The 23,903-nt window shown below is 40.1% G+C and overlaps 1 protein-coding gene across 2 annotated transcripts in view; it reads left to right on the top strand.

Moving 5' to 3' along the window:
* Positions 1 to 6,266: 6,266 nt before the first annotated feature.
* Positions 6,267 to 23,903, top strand: part of unc5a (unc-5 netrin receptor A) — a 149,463-nt gene continuing 131,826 nt past the window's right edge. For both annotated transcript variants that reach the window (XM_085369652.1, XM_085369644.1), the window contains exon 1: positions 6,267 to 6,360. In XM_085369652.1, coding sequence (XP_085225778.1) covers positions 6,267 to 6,360 — 94 coding nt within the window. The remainder of the gene's footprint in view (positions 6,361 to 23,903) is intronic.

Below are 23,903 nucleotides of genomic sequence, written 5' to 3'. Positions count from 1 at the left end.
AGATCCATCCATTCCATTAACCCAGTAACTGTATCTATTTGCATGTCAAATGTCAAAGAGAGTATTGAGTTGTGATTTGACAAATGCATGTCTCAATTATTCTTGCTATATGACTTTTACCAGAGTAAAATTATTAGACTGAGCCACTGTAGATCATTGCTCTTTAATTTGAAACTGGATGTTTTACATAAGCTTGCACATGTCTTTGCATCTTTTTAAGTGTTATTTGCACGAGTGGGATCATCAGATCTTGAACAAAAGATATCCTCACTGGATATTTTTGGGAAGGTTGAACATGTACTAATGACAGCAGATGTGTGTGTATATATCTTACATGTTAATTAAGTGGTTCACTGAAAATTATTTTATAACTGTAACACCCTGAGAAAGCAATTCAAGTTTCAGATGTAAAAGTAAAAGGCTTCTGATAGTGTTGATATATTTTTATATCGCATCCGTGCTTTAAAGCTGCAGCTGGTTATGTGCTTTTTAGCGATTTATGTAAAACCGTGATCTTTGAAAGATAGCAGTAAAAGACGTGGACAAAAGAAATATTTAACTTCCACTGCAAGCTGATTAACTCTGTTGTCCTCTGATTGAACCTTTCAAGCTGTTGCTTCTGTTTCTCAGAATTCAATATTTGGAGATGTACATTTCTGTGTCTGGAAATCACAATGGTTATTTATTTATTTGCTATTTCTGATCTTTCATTTACCAAATGATTGGTGAGACTCTGCACAATAACAGACAGTAACTGTTAATGATGTCCACTGCTGAAGTTCAAACCAAGCATCAGACTGGGAAAGAAAGACTTGCTGGGTTGTGCATTTTGATCTACTGGGATTTTCCTGCACATCCATCTCCAGAGTTTACAGAGAATAGTATCCACTGAGCAGCAGTTCTCTAGGCAAAAATGCTTTGTTGACGCCAGAGGTCAGAGGAGAATGATTACATATCAGCGTTGAGCTAATAGGAAACTCAAATAACCACTCGCTATAACCAAGGTATGCAGATGAGCATCTCTGAATGCACAAGTGAAACCTTGAAGCAGCTAGGCTACAGCAGCAGAAGACCACACCGGTTGCCGTTCTTATCATGCTCATTGACGTGGGCTCACCAAATCACACATTAGAATAATGGGAAAATGAATAACGTGAAAACAGTGACCCATCCTATCTTGTCTCAGCAGTTCAGGCAGCTTGTGGTGGTGTAATGGTGTGGGAGATATTTTCTTGGCCCCTTAGAGCCAACTGAGCATTAATTAAACACCTCAACCCACCTGAATATTATTTCTGACCTCGTCCATCATTTTAAGACCACACTGCACCCATCTTCTGAAGGTTGCTCCCAGCATGTCACAAAATCATCTCAAATTGGCTTCTTGAACATGAGGGTTAGTTAGAGTTAGCTGTACTGAAATAGCCTCTACAGTCTGCAGATCTCACCTTTTGGATGTTGTAGAATGGAAGATAACATCACGGAAAATATGCAATAACTGTGTGATGCCATCATGTCAATATGGATCAAAATCTCTGAGTTGAATCTGTGTCACAAATAATTAAGGCAGCTCTGAAGGCAAAACGGATGCCAACCTAACAACTGCAAGGTGTGCCTAACAAAGTGTCCGGTGAGTGCTTGCTGTGGAGTGAATTGTACATTTGCTTTTAATAATACAGCTTCTAAAACAGCAGTATTATTAAAATGAGATTGTCAATGTTTTTTGTACTTGCTGCCACGGTTACCGTTACTATTAACAGCACCACTCTTTGAAATTTACACTAACAAAAAAATAATAATTAAATTAGATCCACAATTTTTTACCCTAATATGTTTTCAGGTTACATTTTCTTAGTCTTGAGACCAGTCACATTGAAAGGAAGTGTGGCTGGTCTGTGTGTTATTCCCACATTACGCTGTCACACTCAGCTGTGTTAGGCAAGGTTCTCCTATCAGAGTCTCAGAGCAGCTTTCCAAAGGACTGACACAAAAGCAGGGAGTCATAAAACATTCAACATCATTCAAAGTCTCCTCTCCCATGCACGCTTAGACATTGTGACAACAAGAGTGTCGGTCCAGGAAGCACACTTCAGGAAATCTTTTTTTTTTCCTTTGCTTTTTTGAGAATAATGAAATGTAGATGGGTGGAAAAAAAAACTTGTGGGAAAAAACGTTCCGTCTGACACTTTTTACTGTCACCCATTGTCTGCTGAAGTCGTTCCAGTAAAGCTGTAATCTCATACTTTGTCAAGCGTAAAGAATTTTGTATTGGTATAAACTATTTTAAGTGGAAAGAATGAACGCACATCCTGTTTTTGGGCGTTGTTGGGCAAATCGCGTTCATTCGGACGTGATTAGATACCATAGGCTTTGTTAACATTTGCAATCAGCTCCTTATACAGATGCATCTTTCAGAATGAAAGTCTGCCCCCTGAAGTGTGTCACTGTCGGTGTTAATTTCTCTTCTTTATTTTATTTTGCATGAGGTTTTTAAAATGTAAGTGTGCCTTTTTTCCCTCTTTTTCACCTACGAGAGCACACAGCTGCGAGGCAACTCTGCGAAAAAAAGAAACCCACAAAAATAGGTTACCATGTGTTGAACTGTTTAAGCTCTGAGCAGTGGGTTTGATGAATTACAAGTCAGTTAGCCCATTTTGCTGACAGAATGCAAATTTATTTATGACCCTGAGACTGAAAGAAAATGAAATCATCATATATTTCCAAACGCTCGTGCACTGTTTTAGATTAGGCAGAATCTATTTGGGATGGAAACACATTCAATGAATAAATTCTCTTTTGGAACAACTCTACGGTCAAAATTGCCGGGCTTTCTCTTAACAATCGAGTCCTTCCACTTACAAAGTGTGCGGGGAATCTCCATGACAGATAATCTTAATTTGAGGCACATATCTCGATTCCTCCGAGTCGGGAGAGGTGTACTTTGAATCAAAAACACAAAATCAACTTTAATTTTTGGAGTGTCTGCGTTTGATTTATAGTCATGGAATAAAATGTGGCCCATTTCATATGATTTGGTGGTTATCCCATTTTACATTTTCATCAAATCATATTCTCGGGCCATATCTGTAAAATTGAGAAATCATCAGAGCTGAAGTGGTGGGATATTGGAAGTTCAGCTTCATCAGCAGTCTGTGCTGCTGAAATGAGAGACCTTCAGTGGGCTCCTTCATCCCACCCCCACACCGCTCTCCCTTCACTTCACTTTCTTCCCTTCTGTTTTTTAAACTCCCCATTTCTCGCTCTCATTTGGTTTTGCTCCTCACTCAACTGCACAAGATGTGGTGAGATCACACGGAGGCTATTTTATCTCCACTTGTGTGAAATAATTTAATTAAACAAAGTCACAGCTATGCCTAGCATATCCAGATCATAACATTTTTACTAGTGTATTGAGAGCTGCAGTAGATACAGTAATAAGGAGTCGTGTTTCTAATGCAGCGGCGATGATGGCTTTTAGAGAACTCGTAGATAACCTGCGCTTTAACGTCTTTAATGTGAACCCTAAGTATAGCCGCATTCACTGTGATTTCATTAAGGTCGGGGGAGTTGGTCATTTATTTATTATAGTGAATATTTTAAAAAAGAAGAAAGAAAAACACTCGAGATGTTATGATGTGAAGGCCTTACATGTTGTTCCGACACTACTAGGTCTTATTTGGCTCCAAATTAATTTCCCTAACCCCATATCAATAATATTTAATTAAAGTGATACACTATTGATCACCATACAGTCATTTTTGCATGGTAATGAATGGTTAAAGTGCTGTGGCATGCAAATATGAACCCCAGTTTAATTCTCATTGGACTGCATCCTTATAAGTGGTTTGCAATGTAATATGCAATCCACTGATGGCTTATTAAGATCTTTACGGTCATTTAATCTGAGACTGTGGTCAATTATATCTCTCTAGAGTAGCATTGCAGTTTAATTTGATATAAACAAAACAACAGGCTGTGAAGCTGTGGTCATGATGGAAGCTGATACACCCTCCCTCACTCTCCACAAGTCTGTGCTGAAAGGGAGACTGGGTCCTGCGTTGCATCCTCCTCCCGGGACTTCCTGCGTTGTTTGCAAACAATAAATAATATTAATTTCACACTGGACACCTTCTTCGGATCAATATTTATTGACTTGGTGATTCCGTCTTAATAGGGTGCATATCCTGGGGAGTGTAATTGTGCAATTTTAGGGAAGGATGCCCAACAGTTTATTAATCTGTAAACAGCAGCACGTCACGCCCAAGTTTCCTTATTTCTTATCAAGCCATCAAAAGCTAGCTGCTCTGAAGCAGTCGAGGTGATACAAAAGAAACGATGGCTCCGTCTTGGTTTTCCAATTGACTGCAGGAGAACAAGCTGCATCGAGTCTGGGGATATTCTAAGTCAAGCCAGTGGTGGAGAGAAAATTAATTACAACACCACAGATCGATGAACAACTGAATGTGTCAACTCTCCAAAGAGCTGTGATTGCTCATTGTAGTCTGATTGAGGGAGCAAAAGAGAGAGACGCTGGATCCAGAAGACTGTGGAAGAGGTTATGACCTGCCTTGACTCGGCAAGCTGCTCACCACGGCAAGAAAACACACTAATAATTCGTTTAAGCACATGTAGCAAGCCCTGCTTCTTTTTAAGAAAATAATATGACCGACTGTGCATTTATATACAGTGACTGGAAGAGGCAGTCTCCAGCTTGCAGCGTCTGATAGGACTCAGAGCAGATTAGCAGAATGAGAAAGTTCATTACGAACAACCTCACAAGTGACCAAAGCTGAGTCATTCCCCTTCCATTCAGCTGCTGTACATCTGCCTTCCCTGGCCCGCCACATTCACGCTGCCTGTCAGCAGTGGATAGTGAACCATAGGGCCTTTCTTTATTTCAGCATGTGCGTGCATGTGTCTGTGCTTTGTTCTGCCATTCCGACTGTGACTCTGACCTTTAGCGAGAGATGCTGGATAGAGAGAAGGTCTTAATGAGTTTGCATAATAGCTGAGCTATCTAAGAAATCATCCATCTGCATGAGCCCCATAATTAGCTGGTAAGACAGTGGTCCAAGTCCTGTGCTTTCACTTATCATTCTGCTGACTAGTATGTGGGAGTGGAGAAATGGATAAACAAAGATACGATCCCCACCACCACTTCCATCACCACCCCCTCCCCTTCTGAAGTGTATTAATAATCTGCTGTCGATTTTTGGCAGCGTTGTAAAAGGCACGGCTGAAGAGTCTGATAATCACTCCACTGACACCCCCAGAAAATGAGGAAAAGCTATCTGGAACATAAGTCACATCCTGGTGTGAGTTTGCTGACAGGTGTACGCTCTCACGGGAGTGCTAATCCTCGTGCTTCTTCGCCCATGTTTGTCCATCACTGATGCACACGCAGACGCACACGGACAATCCAGAGGCATATGTAACTGAACCTCAACGACATGCAGATGTGATTTGTGTGAATCTGTATGCAAAGCACTCATGTGATTCCTATCCTGCATAGCTGAATGTCATATCCATCATTTTCATGTAAGGCAGAAGATGTGAAAAAAAAGAAGAAAAAAAAAACAAATTGCGTGGATGTGAATGAAATCATTTCCATTTTTATGCGCATTTTGCCAGCGCGTGGTTAGTTTTGCGTATTATAAGATATGTATTGTTTGTCTAAGAGAAAGCAGTAGGGCGCGCTCAGGGCGCTCCGATCCCAGCGTGCAGGCAAAATCCGTTCCTGGTTTTGCGCCTCCGTCCATCGCAGCTTATACCTTCCCCTGACTCTAAGCACTTCAGCATTGCTGTGCAAGCAGATGTTCTTTCTCCGATGCCAGTTCTCTCCCTTTTCGCATTTGGAGAAGGTATTCTTTCGCGCGAAGGCAGCAAAGTGAGAAGAAAGAAAGCAAAGAAACACCCTCCTCGGCTCCGAGACGGAGGGAGAGTTGTGAACGGATAGCTGCTTTTGGAGAAATACAGTAGACTACAGTAAGACCCGCGGAGGCGAGAGCGAGGCAGCAGTTTATTTACCACACCTGTGATGCGTTGTTCTGAGCAACGAAGACGCACGACCGGGATACTGATGGCCACGCTACGGCAGGAGGATATGTGCTGAGGAAAGGACTTGGGCGTGAGGGGAAAAAACAGAACAGGCGTGAAGTGCTACAGAGGACACTCTCCGGACCTTTAAAAAGCCCAGTGTGCCCGTGTTTCGTTTCTGCTCTCTGCCTTTTTGTAAAACTTAGGTGATAGAAAAAAAAAACCCCACGAAGATGCCCTTACTTCTGGGCCCCTTTGTCCGCTGTAGGCTCAGCGCCACGCTCCTTGCGCTCTGGCTCGTCCTCTCTGGCTTCACCTGCACTGGTGGTGAGTTGGGCTGCAATTAAACTGTTTCGGCTTTTTATTATTTGTATTTTATTTGATTTATTTTACTGGTAAACAGTTTGTGTGTTGGAAAACCTAGAAGGCTTGCACGTGACAAGTTGTTTGCTGGTGTTTTTGTCGAAATTCCGGTGCGCACGTTGTTGGCGGTCGTTATTATTCCCTAATTTGCTAGCACCAGCACTCGTCAATTAGCCTACACCTTCAAGGTTACGGGGGGGGGGTTCAGACGTGACTACCAAGGTTAAAACTTACAGACAAATGCCAAATAACCTCGTCCAGCTTTCTTCTTCTTCTTCTTCTTCTTTTTAAAATTCGAAGCAGCAACGAGAAGTTTATGGCACGCGTTTTTATTCCTGCTGTCGTGTAACTTGGGGCTTACACCTGCCCGAGAGAGGGGGAAATCAGAACTATAATAAAAAAGATGATTGGGGCAGACACGGGGCCCGCGGACAATAAAAGCTCGTGCCCAGTAACGTCGCGCTCCTTTCCTCCTGCCACATAAACAACCTTCAGTAACGCCACCCTCGTGATTGTCTTATTAAATCTCCGAGCTCTGTGTGTGTGTGTGTGTGTGTGGAGGACACCGTAGTGTAGTCACAGCCTCTCCGGCTGGCTGCAGACAGCATCGTTCAACTCCACGTTTCTCTCCGGCCAGGAGTCATTCCTGCTGCATTTGCAGTATGCTGACAGCTTTACTGAGTTGGTAGACGACCTACTCGCACTGATGAGTTAGATTTTATGGTGTAGCTTGGCCAGACGTTCCCCGATTGCATGCAAATGCACTAAACAATCATCAACAAGATAGGTGGACTAAAGCACCGAGGATGGAAGTTTCTCACAGCAGCAAAATCCTTTTTCGAAAAATGAGCTATAAGATACTCTTACTCTTTTAATATTGATTTTTTTTTTTTTAAAGGAAAAATGTTCTCATGATCACAACCAGCTGTGCAAATGCCTCTTTCAGTTTTGGACAAATCCAACTCAACCGAGTGCTGTTCACTGACCCCTAATATTCACCATGGTGCACAATCAAACCAGCCATCTAACGTCCACATTAGTTATTCAGCCAATGCAGTCAATTTCACTGTTGCTCATAACGCATTATTTCACAGTTCAGCACTTGGACTGTTTAAAGCACTTTATTTAAACATTCCCTCTGATGCTAAATATCACCCTGACTGTGCCACACAGCTGGAAGCTGCTGGTGAGTATCCAAAACCCAAGAGTTTCCGCACACCATTTGCCTCGCGCTCGTATCCAAACTGTTAACCTTGCTTTGGACGGAAGGCAAAACATGTTAAAGTTGCTGTATTTGTGTCTTGTGCTTCAGGACACCGAGATGATGAATTCAGCGGGCTTTTTTTTTCCTCCCTTGCATTAATTAGGGTATAATTATGAATATATTAGGATTAAATAAACAGTCATGCTCGAGGGACCTCCATATATCAAGCTAAGTAAGTAGCAGTGTGCTGGCATTTACAAGTCAGTTTGTGATTCATGTTGGAAGTGATGTGTTTTGATGGGGTTCCTGGGTTCTATATGGGTGGCGTGGTGGTTCAGCGGCTTAGCGCCATTGCCTTGCAGTAAACTGTTTTGGTGTGGAGGTTACGTGTTCCTGCCGTGTTCATTTGGTTTCCTGTGCGTGCCCTGGTTTCCTCCCACAATCCAAAGACCGGCGGTTGTAGGTCGATTTTCAAGACTCTGAATTCCCAAAGGTGTTTGCAGTTTCTTTGTTCGCTCGGTGATGGACTGGAGCTCTAACCAGGGTGTTTCCCTGCCTGTCACTCACTGCTTTCTGGATAAGGCTCACAGCTTTCTCATGACCCCTGAAGAGAATATATTATGTATAGAGGGAGATGGATGTGGGGTTAATTGTGAAATTTCTTCTCACTTCCCCGTTCTTCTGTCTTTCTTTTATATCACATTTCCTTCCAGACCGCTCCTCTCCATGTTTCAGTCTTGTCACTACATCAGGTCAGTACAGGCAGCCCTCCAGGCACCTATCACAGCTTAGTGGCCACTTTTTTTTTTTTCTTTTTTTTTAAGGCTAAAGTGAGATCCAGAAATGAATCGGAAGGTAATTTGGAAGCCAATTCTTTCGACATCAGGACTGGGACAGACTCGGCCGAGTTCAGTCGAGCTGTCCTCTGTAGCGAGGCAAAGAGCTGACTAGGCATTCGTCAGTATCAAAGCCGGCTTGTCTTTTTTGCAGGGAAACATAACTCACTCAGTAATAAAGGTAGGCCTGTCAATCTAAGTTTGAGCTAGCTGAGCACTTTCCCTTTCACTGTGTTGTGAGTGATCTGACGGGCCGGACAGAGGGGGTAGGTACGCTTTCAGCCTCAGGAACAAAGAACCGTTCTGATTTGCCAGTTTGTGTATGTGTGTGCGTGTGTGTGCACAGCACTTGATGTTTTCAGTATGCAAGGTGCATGTGTGTTGTTTTTGTGTATGTGGGAGAGTGTTTCCACAAGGATTTGCATACATGCATGTGTGTGTGTGTGTGTGTGTGTGTGTGTGTGTGTGTGTGTCTAAGGTGGATGCCTGCAGATTAGTCCAATTCCTGTTCCTTCTGTGTTTTACCCTGTATTCAAACTTTGGTCTGTTGCCTGTTATTAATGTCCTGTTAGTTCCTGCATGCAGCAAGAATCAGAATTATTTGTTTGTTTTTCATCTGCCCAGTGAGAACGTTGCCAAGCGATAGTTGTCTGGTTCAGCGAGGGAGCATGGGATTTGGTATCAAGCACCTTCCTAGTTGTGCGAACAGTCACCTCAGAGCAATTTCCACGGGGTGTAAACCTTGTGCTGATGCAAGGGGATGGCCATTAAACGACAACAACCACAAGTCTGTTGCATAATACAGCAATTTGTGAGTCCCCGTTTCTTAGTACAGTATTGTAAGGGATTCTCTTGCCAGATGTCTCTCATCATTCTAATGTGAATCATCCCAGAGTTGTCTTTCTCACAGCCAGTTTTGTCTCTCCTCATTGACTCACTAAAGAATGCAATAAGGAGAGCGAAAGCAGAAATTAACATAATTTATTGGGGGAAATTGCCTTCTGGTCAGAGGAATTTAAAACCACTTCGTTTTTGTCCCGTAGCTAATGCATGGCAAATGATCGCCATGTATTTGCAGGGATATGGTCTTTTACGGGGAAGCGATAATTTACAACCAGAAAGAGTTTTCGTTCCCTGCAGTCGTGGGAGATGAATACAAATGACACAGACAAAGGGGGGAGACTTGAACAGTGGTGGGAGGGAAATTTTTGTTTAAAATTATTTTCTCAACTGCTGATACACGGTAAATTAGCATGATGTACAGATGCAGAACATATCAAGCGAGGAGGCAATTACACCAAGGGAACGGTAAGGAATTAAAACGAATTCTCTCTTGAGGAGTACACATGCGTGCGATGAATTTAGCTCGCAAAATTTGAATTGGATGATATCAAAATGACGGAGCAAGCTGGATTGCTTGTTTCCGAGAACGAGCGGATCAAATGTATTGCATTATTATTCACTTTTAATCATTTGTTTGCACGGCAGAAACGGATGAAATGAGTTAATCCCTTTCCTGTCCAAGTCTCGCAAAAGTCATTTTCTCAGTTTGAGTTACCGTGATTAATGAAGGCTGAGATAATAGTTCAGAATGAATGAATAAAAGGTAAACAGTGCACGTCAACAAGGGTCAGCTTTGAACAGCAGAGGAGCACGCTCCATTTGGTGACAAATTCCCAAGCGCCTTATCTTTCAACAGGCTGTGTCCCTACACTTATCATTTGCAAATGGCTATCTTGAGGAGTAAAGGAAGGACACATGGAGGATGAACCTGACAGAGGGGGAGGAGTTTGGGTTTATTTTCTGCAGTCTGTGCAGAGGCCCAGTGAAGGCACTACATCTCTGTCAAACTCTGCCCTTTTGTTTCAATTACCCCATTTCTATGATTCAGGTGTATGTGAGAGCACTTAGGGGTTGAAGTTGGGCTTTTTCCCTCCTTGAAATTTAGCACGCCATAGTTAGTATCTGTGGTTTTCTATCTAGGTAGCATAAAACTGACCTTTCACCCCTGATGTGGGATGAGATTACCCTGTGTCCTCAATGGAAACCTGGACAATAATTCACAGAAGGTCACAGCATCTGACAGTGTACTGTATCAGCAGTTTGTAGAGTGCGCTCAGTTTCTACTGTTGTTTCTCCTGCTAATTGTCCTGTAACAGCAGTCTATGGGGGCAGAAATTGCCTCTTTATTAAGAACCAGCCAACGTTTTGGCAGATTTGATAACCCCTTATGTTTTATTGCTAGAAGAATTTGTGGTAATTTCTGTGGGAAGAAAATCACGGTGGTCGAAATCTGTGGGCTACATCTGCCAGTCATCAGTTAATTTCCTGTGGTTACCACTCCCATATCCTTTAACATCAGATTCTAAGTTTGCACCCATCAGTTTTGTGGTGTTTTGCCAGTGTCAACGTTTGAGCACCGCCTCTGAGGTCGGTGGAAATGAGGAAAGGAGTGCAGCTGGTGCTGTGCTGGTGGAAAAGGTTAAGAGGCTGTTAAGTTGAATCCCGGGTCTTTCCCTGGACGTTCTAATCAAATGTTATTTTCCCTGGAACTTTTGTCTCTCACTTCCTGCATCATGAGGGGGAAGGAGATGTAACACAGAGCTTTAACCTTTGATGCTGATCTGTTCTCTTGCTGTTTATAAAAAATAAAATAAAAATAAATGTGAAGACCCGTGAATATTTATATCCCAGAAATTATTCACAGTACGACATTTTTAGTGCTGCCAGTGTATTCTGTAGTTGCATTCTCCAGTTTCTTGACCATGACTTTGGTGACTTTTATTTAACCAGACTACAGATGGGGCCATCCAGAGCTGTGCACCCTTACTGCAAATCTGCAGTAAGAAAAATTAAATGTGAGTAGAACATGAGTACCACTGAGGCTCTTCTATCCACACTGATTTGACTGACCCCCGTTTAGGCATCGTCAGAGGCAGCTGTGTCCCAGTCAGTAGCACAGAGGAGCTCTGAGCAGAGCTGTTGGACAATCTTCGCCGGGCTGATTTACAGCAGGAATTTACAGTAATAGTAAAATTCAGAAAAATGGTTTTCATGTAGCCTCAGCGTGAGGAAATCAAATAGTTTTTATGTATTTATAGTAACACTAGGAGGCTTGATCATCACGGATACCATTAATAATCGGAGAACAACAACAGATTTGTGTGATTTTTAAACAGCTGTCTGTGGAGAATACACTTCATTACTATTAGCGGGAAAATAAATGTAGGGGTACCAACATGACGTCTCGGAGTCTGTGTGGGCGGGTGTGAGTGATACATGGGAAAAACCCATCTGAAAACACTCTCTTTGGGGATTGGCCTTGAGATGCAATCTTGTGTGATAAGGCTTTCCTGTATTTGTTTTTACTATACATGATGTACTGTCTGGTTGCTAACACTGCACAGTGAGAATAGCAGTGTGTTAGGAGACGTTTTCAGGTCTTTCCTGTTCTCCGGGTGATCAATACTCTTCTCCAAATGGTTAATTGGCCATCAGTCACTGTCAGAGGAAGTGCGTAGAAACCCAGAGGTGTCTTGGTGCAGCTCATAATAAGAGCCTGTCCAGTCCTCTGGGTCCTCTCTTGGCCTTTACTTCAGGCCAGGTGGTGGCTGGGGAAAGCAGATCTGAATGCAATATGGAGAGCTGTAGATTAATAGTTTCTTACTAAGGCCACCAGGGAGCGATGTGAAAGCCACTTCCACTTCATCACACAGTTGACTGGATGGAAAGAGTGTAAAGCTTGCAGTAGGAAAGGAAGCTTAAAGCAGTGTGAAGGTCATTTGACGTGGTCACACGTTGAAAAGGTTTGACCAGATTTAATCAAATTTATTGTGTAAATGTTTCATTTTTTTCAAATTCTCTTGTCTGTGTGGCAGGTACAGTCGTATGCACGTTTGTGGCAACCCAGGGAAATTACATGTTTCGGTGTTTGTTGTTAGGTTTTTTGGTTTGTTTTGAACGGAACTAAAGGAAATCTGTGCTGCAACAGTGTAATAAAAAATTAGCACTTTGCACTTCTTCAAATGCTGCTGTTTTTATTTAATGAACTAAAAAAAAAATAATTGGGTTTGGGTAGCCTTGTACCTGTGAAGTCACAGAATTTCATTAAGCTTTTTAAGTCTTAAAGGCTTTAATTGACTCAGTAGGACTCATTAGAAATAATAGCTGATGGTAACATTGAGCAATGACAGGTTCCTCCAAGCAAATGCTGTGCATCTAAAAGCTACTAAAGGTTTAGAGGGGGGGGGGGAAGTGTTATTTGGTCCAAAAACAGCATCTATTAAAAAAAACTTTCAAGTAAAACTGAACCTTTGCAGGAAAGGCCTCCAACCATATTATAATATTTGTCAGTTTTTCATACAATCTGACACGACCCATGTGTTACTGAAATAATGTTAAAGAGTGTTTGTGCCTTGTGCAGTTGCATTATTAAAAAAAAGAATTTAAGTAGTTAATTTACTACTTGCTTTCCAAAGGAACATTTCTTCTTAAGTTCAATTAAAATGTACCAATTTTACTTTTTGTTTAGTTGGTTTAAAAATGAATTTACTCAAAAGATTATGAAAAGCTGAGTTTTGTGGTTTGTTTTTGGGTTTTTTTTTTTTTTTTCTTAGTTAGGAGAACTTGAAGATGTTGTATTGTCAGAAGGCAAAGGTCCACGTTTTGGCATGTTCCCCATGCCCCATTGCTCTTTACACTAGACAGCAACTAGAACACAGCTGTAATTAAGATTTGAATATCAGCTCTGAACATGAACATTATCTTGAAGTGATTAATTCATTGCCACAGGAGTGTAGTAATGGTGGCCTTTATTTGTAGCTAAAACTTAACACTATTCTCTGCTAAAAAGAACAGAAATCTCAGCATAAGCAAGTTCATTTCAGCACTAGTATAAATTAAGCTGCACTGTTTAATCTGAGTAATGACATTGTTTGCATTTCCAAGGTGCCTTGTTGGAGCCCAGAAAAAATATCTGTTTGGGGTTAAAATGGCTCTTTTTTTTCTGTCTTTTAAAAAATGTTTTCACATATTAAATAGCTCAATTTTCTATGTAATCACGGTGAGGAATTCCTATACATTTATTCACATTGCTGCTAGAGGCCACATTTTTAAAAAATGTAACTGCTTGCACAAATGCCAATAGGGCTGTTCTTTTTTTTTTTTTTGCTGAAAGGCAGTCTAGCACAAGCAGAAAAGGCTCCTATGGAAAAGCATACTTACAACCTTATGACTAAAGGCAGAATGTTAAGTATACAAAGTAACATATGGAAAAGCCAGCGTTGTTTTAGAAACATGTTCTGCGAACAGATGGAGTTGAAATGGAGATCTTTGGCCACAGTTACCAAAGGTACGTTTGAAGAACAAAGGAGCAGTAATTGATGAGAACAACATTAACGACAGAAATGTACATTTTCTGCGTTTGTGTTGTGTGGCTGTCAGATACTGCATGGAGGGAAGAATGTATTCAACTAAACATCAGAATATTCTGCATGTACAATGTAGTTGACTTACCCAATTCTCAATACTCAATTTGTTACCAAAACTAAATACTGATATATTTAAGCATAAACTACTTTATCAAAAAGTAAAGCAGACTGTTTATTTAAAATGTTAACATTATATTGGCAGGAAACGGGGTGAAATGTTACGGTTGTTGCCGAGTAGCCTGCTAATCTTATGCTAACGTTATTACTTAGCATAAAGTTAGCTACAGTACGTTAGCTTAAACATTTATGTAAATCCCGCTATTGTAAAGTGTAGCTATGTCTTAAAAAATGGTAATGTGTATTAATGTTAGACAAGGTCAATAATTTGATGTTTTGCGTGTTAAACTGAAACTTACTAAACTTGAATTCTTCAAACAGATCTCAATGCCACTCTTTTAGGTGCTTTGCTAAATTAGAAGCATTTCCTTCCTTGTTCTGCAAAGTTTGATAGTATTTTTTTACATATTGTGTTTTGTAAAATTAGTCGTCACCCCTTGGTCACTCGCCAAGTCGTGATAACTGCAAACTGCTTCAATACCCAACCCTTACTACCTTATCAATGAGTTGGGGCGGAGTTATCATGGAGGTAAGCACCAGTTGCCATATTTCATTTGCTGTGCTTGTGGGGATTCTTCAGTATGTAAGGATAAACTATAATACTTTGTTTTCAGAATTTTGGTATCAAAAGGGTATCACAAGAATTGGATGTAGTGAGATCCCAAGATGCGAGAAACTTCTATAGTCAAGAAGCAGAAACTAAAACTAGGCTGGCTTCTATAAGAGGAAATAACTTAAAAGCCGTTTTTAAAATTCACCATAAACTATATTTAAAAAAAAACAAACCCAAACTGAAGCTTTTGGAATAGTTCTCACAGTCCCCAAGCCTGAACAGGAGAGATTAAAAAAACACTACCGTATGTGCATGTAAGGCAGCCAAAAATCTTTCTGATATTTATTTTAATAAGCTCTGGCTTATTATGGCGTCTGAAGTTTCACATATGCTACATTTGCTCTTTAATGTCTTGTGTTAAAAGCTGCCATTTTCACTTAAATTATTATTGAAAAAAACAAATAAATTATAAGATTTTAAATTCCACAGGAAATTATGTATATATTTTTTCGTGTCTGTTCCATTGCTATTTGTGAATTTTCAGCAGCTTCCTCTTAATTATACAAGATAACACTTTAAGCTCACTTCACACCTACAGCCAAATGTATGGCTCATTGTTATGCTTTCCCCTATTTAGCATGGCATGTAAAAGACATAATTAGAAATCACCTAAGGCTACCCAGACAGCCCTGCTGGCGCTTGATTGACAAAGGTATCTGAGGGAGGTCTGGCTCAGCCCGAGCCAGAATTTGTCATCTTGAAGTGATTTTGTTGACAAGACAGGAGGCACAGTGACCTTTCCTAATTATATGTATGTGTCCAGGCACCAATGCCTCAGGCAAGCAATTCAACTGAGTCAACAGTGCGCTGACTTTGGGCACACATTCAGGCCCAGACAGCATGTTGTGTAGTAAGGTTACGCTTTACTGGACTTAGCAGTAAACTTGTTAATAATTCAGCATTGATATGACATTACAAATGTCACTTGTGTCATTTTCTGGGGGTTCTTACATTGCTTATAGAAACGTAAAGAAACAAACACAAGGATAAGGTCAGATCCCCTCATTTTTGTTGCCTTCCCCCTTACACTTGTACCTGAAAAATCATTCTGATGTTACTCTTTGCAAGTTGAGCCCCACAAAACATGAACCATTTATTATCCACCCTAAAAGCGTAGCAGCGAGCGAACAACCTCTCTGATCTATGTAGGTCCCCCTATTTTTTTTCTTTTTCTTTTTTCCAAACAAACCATTTCCCGATGTGAAATGAGGTCTGAACATTACAGATTCAAAGCTTAAAGCTAAGCAGCAGATTTTCTTGGCAAGGCCATCAGGAACGCTAGGCTCACGGAAAACACATTCAACTCCTCACTCCAATAGAATTAATCATAACAACACAGCTTCCATTGAGGCTAGATCCTTCCTTTTTACGGCACGTATTGCACTTGATTACGGCTTCTGTGGATTAAAATGTCCGCTGACAAGGCATTCACGTCGAATCAAAGTGTGGTTTTTGTTTTTTGTTTTTTTTTTCCACACCTGGAGTTTCTTGTCACTGACACTTGAATTTCAAAAACTGAATACAGAGCAGCTCTCCTCCAGCATTGTTGTTAATTGCCTACTGCTTTCCAGTCTTGTGTGTCAGGCAGAGTGGATGCTGAAGGTTTAGTAGTGTTAGTCAAGTAGGCTCTTATAATGTAAAGTAATCATTTAGGGTAGGCCTGACATTGATGCAGTGCTGCATGGTGTTATGGTAAAACATGTCGGACTGAGAACTTTAGAGAAAAAATTATATTTTAAGAATATTGGGTCACTTCATCAATTAAGTATCTTGTAATGAATTGGAGCACTCTGTGGTCATCACCTACTGGTGCCATTAAAATAAGAGATTAATGGATGATCAGTCAATGGTTTTTCTGTTCAGTGGAGTCCCGTGTAAAGCAGCTTTTTATATTAAAAGCTTACACGGTACAAACCCTTGTAATCATGTGAAGTTCTCGTCTCCTTATGGCGTTTGGTTGGCTACATTTGCTCAATTATTGGGCTACTGTAAGCACTATTTACTTTATCATTACGTGCCCGTATTGGATTTTCTCAGCTACAAGTTGGCAGGCAATTAGATCCAATATCTCTTGGAACGAACATCTAACTACAATCCATTTTAAAAACTGACACTGGTAAATGTTTGATCAAGCCTAAGGAAACAAGTGCTAAATTAAAAAAAAGAAAAGAAAAAGGTCTCGAAATTAAACACTGCTCTGAGAATTACTGGTATGCCCAGATTCCCAGTGGCTACCTGCAAATATATGATGTTGCCCATGTAGCAATATAACATTTTCTGGGAAAAAACAAAACACTGAAAATAGCTCAATATGTGGATGCTGGTAAAAGAATGGACACAAATCGAACGATCACAAACACAATGTGAAGCACATGCTCTTTCAATTAGACAGGCAACTAAAAGAAAAACAGCTCAGGGCTATTCACTCACACCTATCTCCCATCCATTATCATTCTTTGCTCCCACCCAAAGCTGTCTTTGCACCTCACCTCACCCCTCCCCAAACACATTTCAGTGGCACACTTATTGAGGGCTCATTATGTTACTAATAGAGGAATCAGTAGGATGTTTGAGAGAAGTTGTAAAAGTGCAATAAACTAAACTAAACGGGTATTGTTTAGTTTGTCTTTGTTTGGCTGGGGATTGTAATCCTTGCCTATTTTAATGGGGCCGTCTTCTGCAGTGGAAGGAGTTTCAAAACGTAAGGCTTTAAATGTTGCCATACAGATTCAATATGTGGTGATAGAAGCTTTTGTTCAGTAGGTTTATGTACCTTTGTTTGGCTCACAGGTTGCCAGTTAAGTCCAACTGTTGCTGTAAGTTTGGGAACTACTGTATATGCTGACATAAGCATTACATTTTCATGTGGGCGGATTTATTGAAATTGGGTTCTCCAGCCTCCTTTGTCAAAGACAGCATGATCTCACCATACAGCCTCCACTCCAGCCTAACAGATGCTACTTTAGCTTAATTGGACACTGAATAATGTGTATTTTCTAGTATGCTTTTTATGGACTTGAAAGTGCTTTTACAGATTATTGATTGTAATTTTGCCGTTGCTTCTTTTGGGCACTGCTGGCACTGTTCAACACATTTAGTCAAAACAACAAAGCTCGGTTCAGTTTGCTCATTTAATTAATTTGCCTACATGGAGTTGAGGCAGGAAGACATCTGGTGACCAATAAACAAGGATATGCAAAGTTATTTGTTGTATGGGGCTGTCATTTAATGAATGTGAGTTGGTGTCCAATTTTATGGGTTGATTGAATGTATGCTGGCCTCTGATCAAGCTCGGCTTGTACGATGTTGTTAACAGCTTCTCTAATGACTTCATCCAGCCTTTATTTATGTGCCACAGTAGCAAATTTTCCCTCCTAATTCAGAACATCTCATCACTCATAAGCAGAAGACACTTTAGAGTCTTATTCATCTTAGTTATCCAAGATTTGACAATATAATTGGAGATGACAAGTCAGTTGGAAACATAACAGTTCTGAAGCACAGTGATTTTGAGAAGGGGCTTGTGCAGCTGGTTTTAAAAGCCTAAATCTCCACCTTTTTCTGGCTTGCTCAGGCATGTAAACGCACAGGAATTGGTCACAAAATGTTGCCAAATGTCTTATATGTGTTTAAAGTGCCGTGTAGTAGGGCTGCACGATTACGCCCAAAATTACAATAAGAATTATTTTCATTAATACTCAACTCAGTTTTATTTACATAGCACCACATCACACCAGCAGCCACCTCAAGGAACATTTTATTATAAGATAAAGATCCTACAATAATACAGAGAAAACCCCAATAATAAGACTCTATGCCCTATGAACAAGCACTTGGCAACAGCAGGAAGGAAAAACTCCCTTTTAACAGGAAGAAACCTCCGGAGGGGCCCAAAAGCTGAAGACTTTTAAACACTCTAGGAATCTCAAATTAGAGATGGCACGATACCACTTTTTTATGTCCGATACCGATATCATAAATTTGGATATCTGCCGATACCGATATGAATCCGATATAGTGTTTTTTAATCAACAAAACTGTTTTTTAAATATCTTGCTGCATTTTGTATAAGTTCATACTCAAGTTTAAAACAACAAGTACACTAAAGCTATTCTGTTATACCTGTATGCAAAAAAAATATTTCATAGTTCAGCAATACTGATCAATCTAATAAACTTAAACCTACACCATCCTCCCTATTCTGGTATTTTAAAGAGTACTTAGCATAAATATTAAGCAACCTAACTAATAGGGTTCCAACTCCCAGCAACAACAAAAATAAATAAATAAAAAATAGGGAACCACCCCTCACGCTCCACCTCATGATGCTTAATCGACGTAATCAACCTTAATTTGATGCAGTGTGAAAAAAAATGCACAGAAATCAATTATTTTTCAAGAAATATTAAATAGATTCAACATCTTTCTTCAACAAAATTGCAGACTGCACAGATGGTACCTTCCCAAAGGAAAAAGTACTATAGCTTACTAGGGTATATATATTAGACTTAATAGTTACTATATACAGTAATTGACTTCTATTCATTTTACATCAAATTAAAACTTTGGGTGTCAGATAATTATTTATTAAAAGCTAGACATTTTAAATGAGAATAAGAAAGAAAAGTATGTCTTTGTGCCCCCTTTTCCCTGTTAATGCCCTATCGTTAAGCTTAACGCAGGAATGCTTTACAAACATTCAGAGATGGACTTACACACTTGCTTTACTTCTCTCGGGATAACTTTGTCGGAGATGAAATGCCGGGTTGCTAGCGAAGCTCCAAATGCTATCCAGACCACCGACAGGTCCCGCATGCCACAGCCGCTCTATCAGGTGATGCATACTGCTCCGACGTGCTAACCTGAGGTGAGTTACGGCGTGTTGCAAGTTTTGTGAGGTGCTTTCGTGATATTTAATGGATCGGATTACATTTCTTATTTTTCTCCGATATCCGATCCAGTAATTTAGGTCAGTATCGGACCGATACCGATACGTAATATCGGATCGGTCCATCTCTATCTCAAATAAGCCTGCAGTCCAAGAGCAAAGATGATATGGTACTTTGAGGTCTTTAAAATAAGAAGGGGGATTATTGAATATAAATTAATTATTGAAGAATACTGAAGAAGAGACGAATTTTACATTTGATTTTGGAGGCAATAAAGAGAAGCTAATGTGGGACAAATATACTCTCTCTTTCCTGTCCCTGTCAGTACTCTCACTGCAGCATTCTGGATAAACTGAAGGTTTTTCAGGGAGATTTTAGAATGACCTCATAATAATGAATTACAGTAGTTCAGGTTAGAAGTACAAAATGCATGAACAAGTTTTTCAGCATCACTCTGAGACGTGATATTTCTATTTTTAGAGATATTGTGCAAATCCAAGAAAGCAGTCCTACATATTTGTTTATGATGCATATTGAAGGACACATCCTGGTCAAAGAATCCAAGGTTCTTCAGCGTTACTAGAGGCTAACTTAACCTCTCAGGCTCAAATTAAGTTTTTGTTGCTAATGCACAAAAGAATACCTGCAGTTGTACTTCTTAGTAAAAAAAAAAACCTCATAAAATATGTATGTGGGGTAATCAGGTTGTTAGCTTTTACTTGTTACAAATCTGCAACGCCTGCCTTGACAGGGTTAATGGCATTACCTAGATACTGAGGTTACAATTACTTTTTGAATTATTTATTGATTTAAGTGACAGAAAATGTGTTTTTTGCTCTGTCGCATTAACAGAACACTGCTTTCACATCTGTGCGCAAAATAGGTCCTTCCAGTTCACCTAAAATTAATAACAATTAAATAATTATAATTAATAATGAATTTGGTGTGTCTCTTAAAAAGATAAACACAAAGAAATCAACAAGGTGCTACATTTTTCTTTTAAGTTGTTACATTTCTGTTAATCAGTCTTTAGAAATTAATCTTTGCAGACAAATAATAGAAAGTCCTTCATTCATTTCACCTGCACGATGGATATGAATAAAACGGCGTGCTTGACAGCTTTGAGGTCCCTCTACATGTCCCCTACAGCGTTTTGCATACAGCACTGATATTGCCACTTTCGAAAAAATAACAGCATGAGGGGATAACAAAGCTTTTGTCCTGCACGTTGACCATTTTCCTGAAACATTTATTGCTCACTGGGAGTAGTGGACTGATTTCAGGTGGATACGGTGACATGCTTTTATGGATGTCTGAATTGATGCTGGATGGATTTACATTGTTTTTGTGTGTTTTGTGGCCTCATGCATTCATCATACTGCAGTTTGTGGAGGGTTTAATAACTTAGTTGTGTTGCTTTGTGGTGCAGACACAACTCTACAGCTCTTTGCATATCATTTTATTCTTGATTAACATCCCTTCTGCTAATTCCAAAGTCTTTCCAAACAGCGGATGCTGATCTGCTTCAAGGGACAAGCTTTTCACCTCCTGCTTGTGTCAGACATTTGATTTTTGTTGTCTTTTAACTTAGTGTTACTTGTCTAGACTAGTCCAGGAAATTTCAAGCAGCATAGTGCAGGGAACAGCTGTGACTGGCAGATGTAGGCATGTGGTCAGGCACTGATTGTGGAGCACTTGATTTGCTTCTGCTTTGCATTTTAATTGATGGAGGATGTATTTTAAATATCCCTTAAAGTTCATTTTATTTTGCAGACCTGCTGTACAGTTTTGTGAATAAAAATGTCTGTGAAATGTAAAAATAATCATAAGTGAAGTAATGTAATGCTGAGTTATGATCTGTTTCCTGTAGCTATTTTGATTGTGCCAACATGGAGTGAAATCTATGAACTCCAGGCTCCCGATCTTGTCAGGAATAACCATGTGTCTGCATTGTACACAAGAAAATTTTCATTTAAACATCTAGAGTAAGGACGTTTTATGACTCACAGACAGTTTGGAGGTTGAATTTCAGAGTTTCAATTTCAAAAGTCTTTGTGTCAGCAAGAAAACACCGGCCCTACTCTGTATTGTTAAAAGCCACAATAAGTGAGTAACACAGAAGTCCTTCATCTGTACTGAAGTGTTTCACAGAATTTCATGGACAATTTCTTAGACTTCAAAAAATTCCCAGTGTTGTAGTTATAAACCTTCCAGATTGAGAGCTGCAGTCTTCATAGATTCCTTTTGGTTTCAGAGCTTCCAACGGGACCTTTAGATGAACTCCCTCAGTCTTTTCGTACAGGGGTCTTGTGGCACCAGGGGGCTCCACTGAGTCAATGTGGTCTGGCACTGCAAGGGGAGTGGTTCAGGACCAGGTCCGCTTAATCCTTACCTGATATGACAACTTAATAAAGGCCCAATAATCCTCCATGAATAGTCTCCCTCTGGAGGGTTTAGGGGTCTCCGGACACTGGGAAGTATTTTTCTAAAGGTCTTATTACACTTCTGTATCACCATTACTGTCTTAAAAGACAAGCAGGAGGAAATGAATAGATTGCAATGTTAGGAGAAAGAGATCAAGGGGAGGGAAGTCAGCAGAAAAAGGTTTTCCTCTAACCTGTTATTTATAAGCCTTCGCCACCTCCCCTTTGTTGAGCGGATATATCTTTTTTTTTTTTTTTTTTTCACTCTCTACATGCACAGCAAAACAGCGAGCAGGTGCAATGTGTCATCACGTCATGCTTGTTATTAAAGAAAAAAGATCCTGGAGACTTTAGACCTCATTTTGAATCATCCCTGTAATGTGTGGCAGAACTGCCGTCAATACAATTTAAAATTAATTATTTAATTTATTTATTTTTTACTGATAACTCAGACAGATTGGTTTCAGGCTAAATTGTCAAAAAGCCAAATGCAGTTTGCCTTAATTTTACTTTTTTTTTGGCCTCGGACTCGGTGTGACTTTGTGTTGATATTTCCTCTAACTTTTCTGGCTGAGTCAGATTGCTGCTGAAAGTGTCATTGTTAAACTTTTTCCCCTTAGATACATATTTTTCAGTTATTTTCCTGCAGAATTGTTACTGTGAAATCCCAAGCTTTTACACAGAAGAGCAGAGTAATCATTTTAAGAAGATCATTTGCTGCTCAAGAAAAAAAAAGTCTTTTATCTTTGTGCACTCTGCTACGGAAGTCTTGAAGTCCTCCCCGTGCACATTTGTAAGAACGGATTTGTCCCACTCGTGTTCAAAGGATCAAGATGAAATTGTGAAACAAACCAGTCCCGTGTTTAAAAAAGGACCTCCGTACTTGGATAACATTTCTAAGATCTTACAAAGACTCTTTTCTCTTGCCTCAGCAGCCTTCAGCTTTGCCTCTTTATCGAGCTTTTCTTACCTTTCAGATTTCATTTTATTAATCAGCGGCATAGCTTAGTCTTCTCACTCATTACAGGATCCTGAGAAGCTGACAGGATCATTAGGAAATAAAATTTTTGTCTTCTTCTGTGTCAGCTTTATCTATATAAAACCGCAGATCAGACTTCAAATATGAGTCAAACACATTCCCAGCACTGAGCTAAGTAGCACAGTTTGGTAAAGATTCATGGGTCAACTTTTTTTCCCTCCTCCCTCAAACATAAACTAAAGCATTATCTGTGCCCATGCTCTGTAACAGGCTGCCATTTTGTGTTAAGCCAGCATTGATGCAGAGCGCCTCCACAGCCTGTTGGAAATTGCCAGCGCCTAAAGCAAACAGTAGGGCCTCGAGTCCCACAAGTATGAAGCAGCCAAGTAAACCCATTAACTGCCTATAGAGTGGTTTGTGCATTTGTCTCCACATGATAGTATCCACAAATTAACCGCAAGCTGGCTTTACTGTTTGCTTTGGCGAAGTAAAGTAACCACAGAGGGGTCAAACAACACTTCAGTCATTCCGCAGATAAGTGACGTGAGTGAAGCCTATTGCTACATTTGTGATGAAAGTAGTGGGATAAATGTGTGGACTCTGCAGACGTGCTTAATTTCCAGTGTAAAAGTTGCATTGTGTAAAGTGCAGTAATGCTGGCAAATCACAGCCTAAGCATTTCGCTTGGAAGATGTAATTTGACAAGTCTGCAGCATTTCATTTTGGGGCACTGAGGCATGATACTTTCTTACTCTGAATACTTCAATCCCCCCACCCCACCTCAGCCCTCAAACATATGATGCATACTGTACAAATTATTTGAATCGCCAGAAGGTGTTTGATTTATGCTGAGTCTGAGCTATCAGCTCCAAACAGGCCATGTAGCTTCTCTTATCATCTTACCCAGCCGCTTGCACAATTTCTGCATGTTTTTTTGAGCTCAGCCCTAAATGTGATGACAATAGTCATGAACAGCACATAAAGACAAAAACTGCCACTTGCAGCAAAATGAGTGCC

The sequence above is a fragment of the Diplotaxodon limnothrissa genome, linkage group LG2 (assembly GCF_057381915.1).
Source record: "Diplotaxodon limnothrissa isolate DT_005_m linkage group LG2, D_limnothrissa_male_GT1.1, whole genome shotgun sequence".
Lineage (NCBI taxonomy): Eukaryota > Metazoa > Chordata > Actinopteri > Cichliformes > Cichlidae > Diplotaxodon > Diplotaxodon limnothrissa.
Note: the sequence above shows the minus strand (reverse complement) of the source record. Positions and strands in the feature narration are given on the sequence as shown.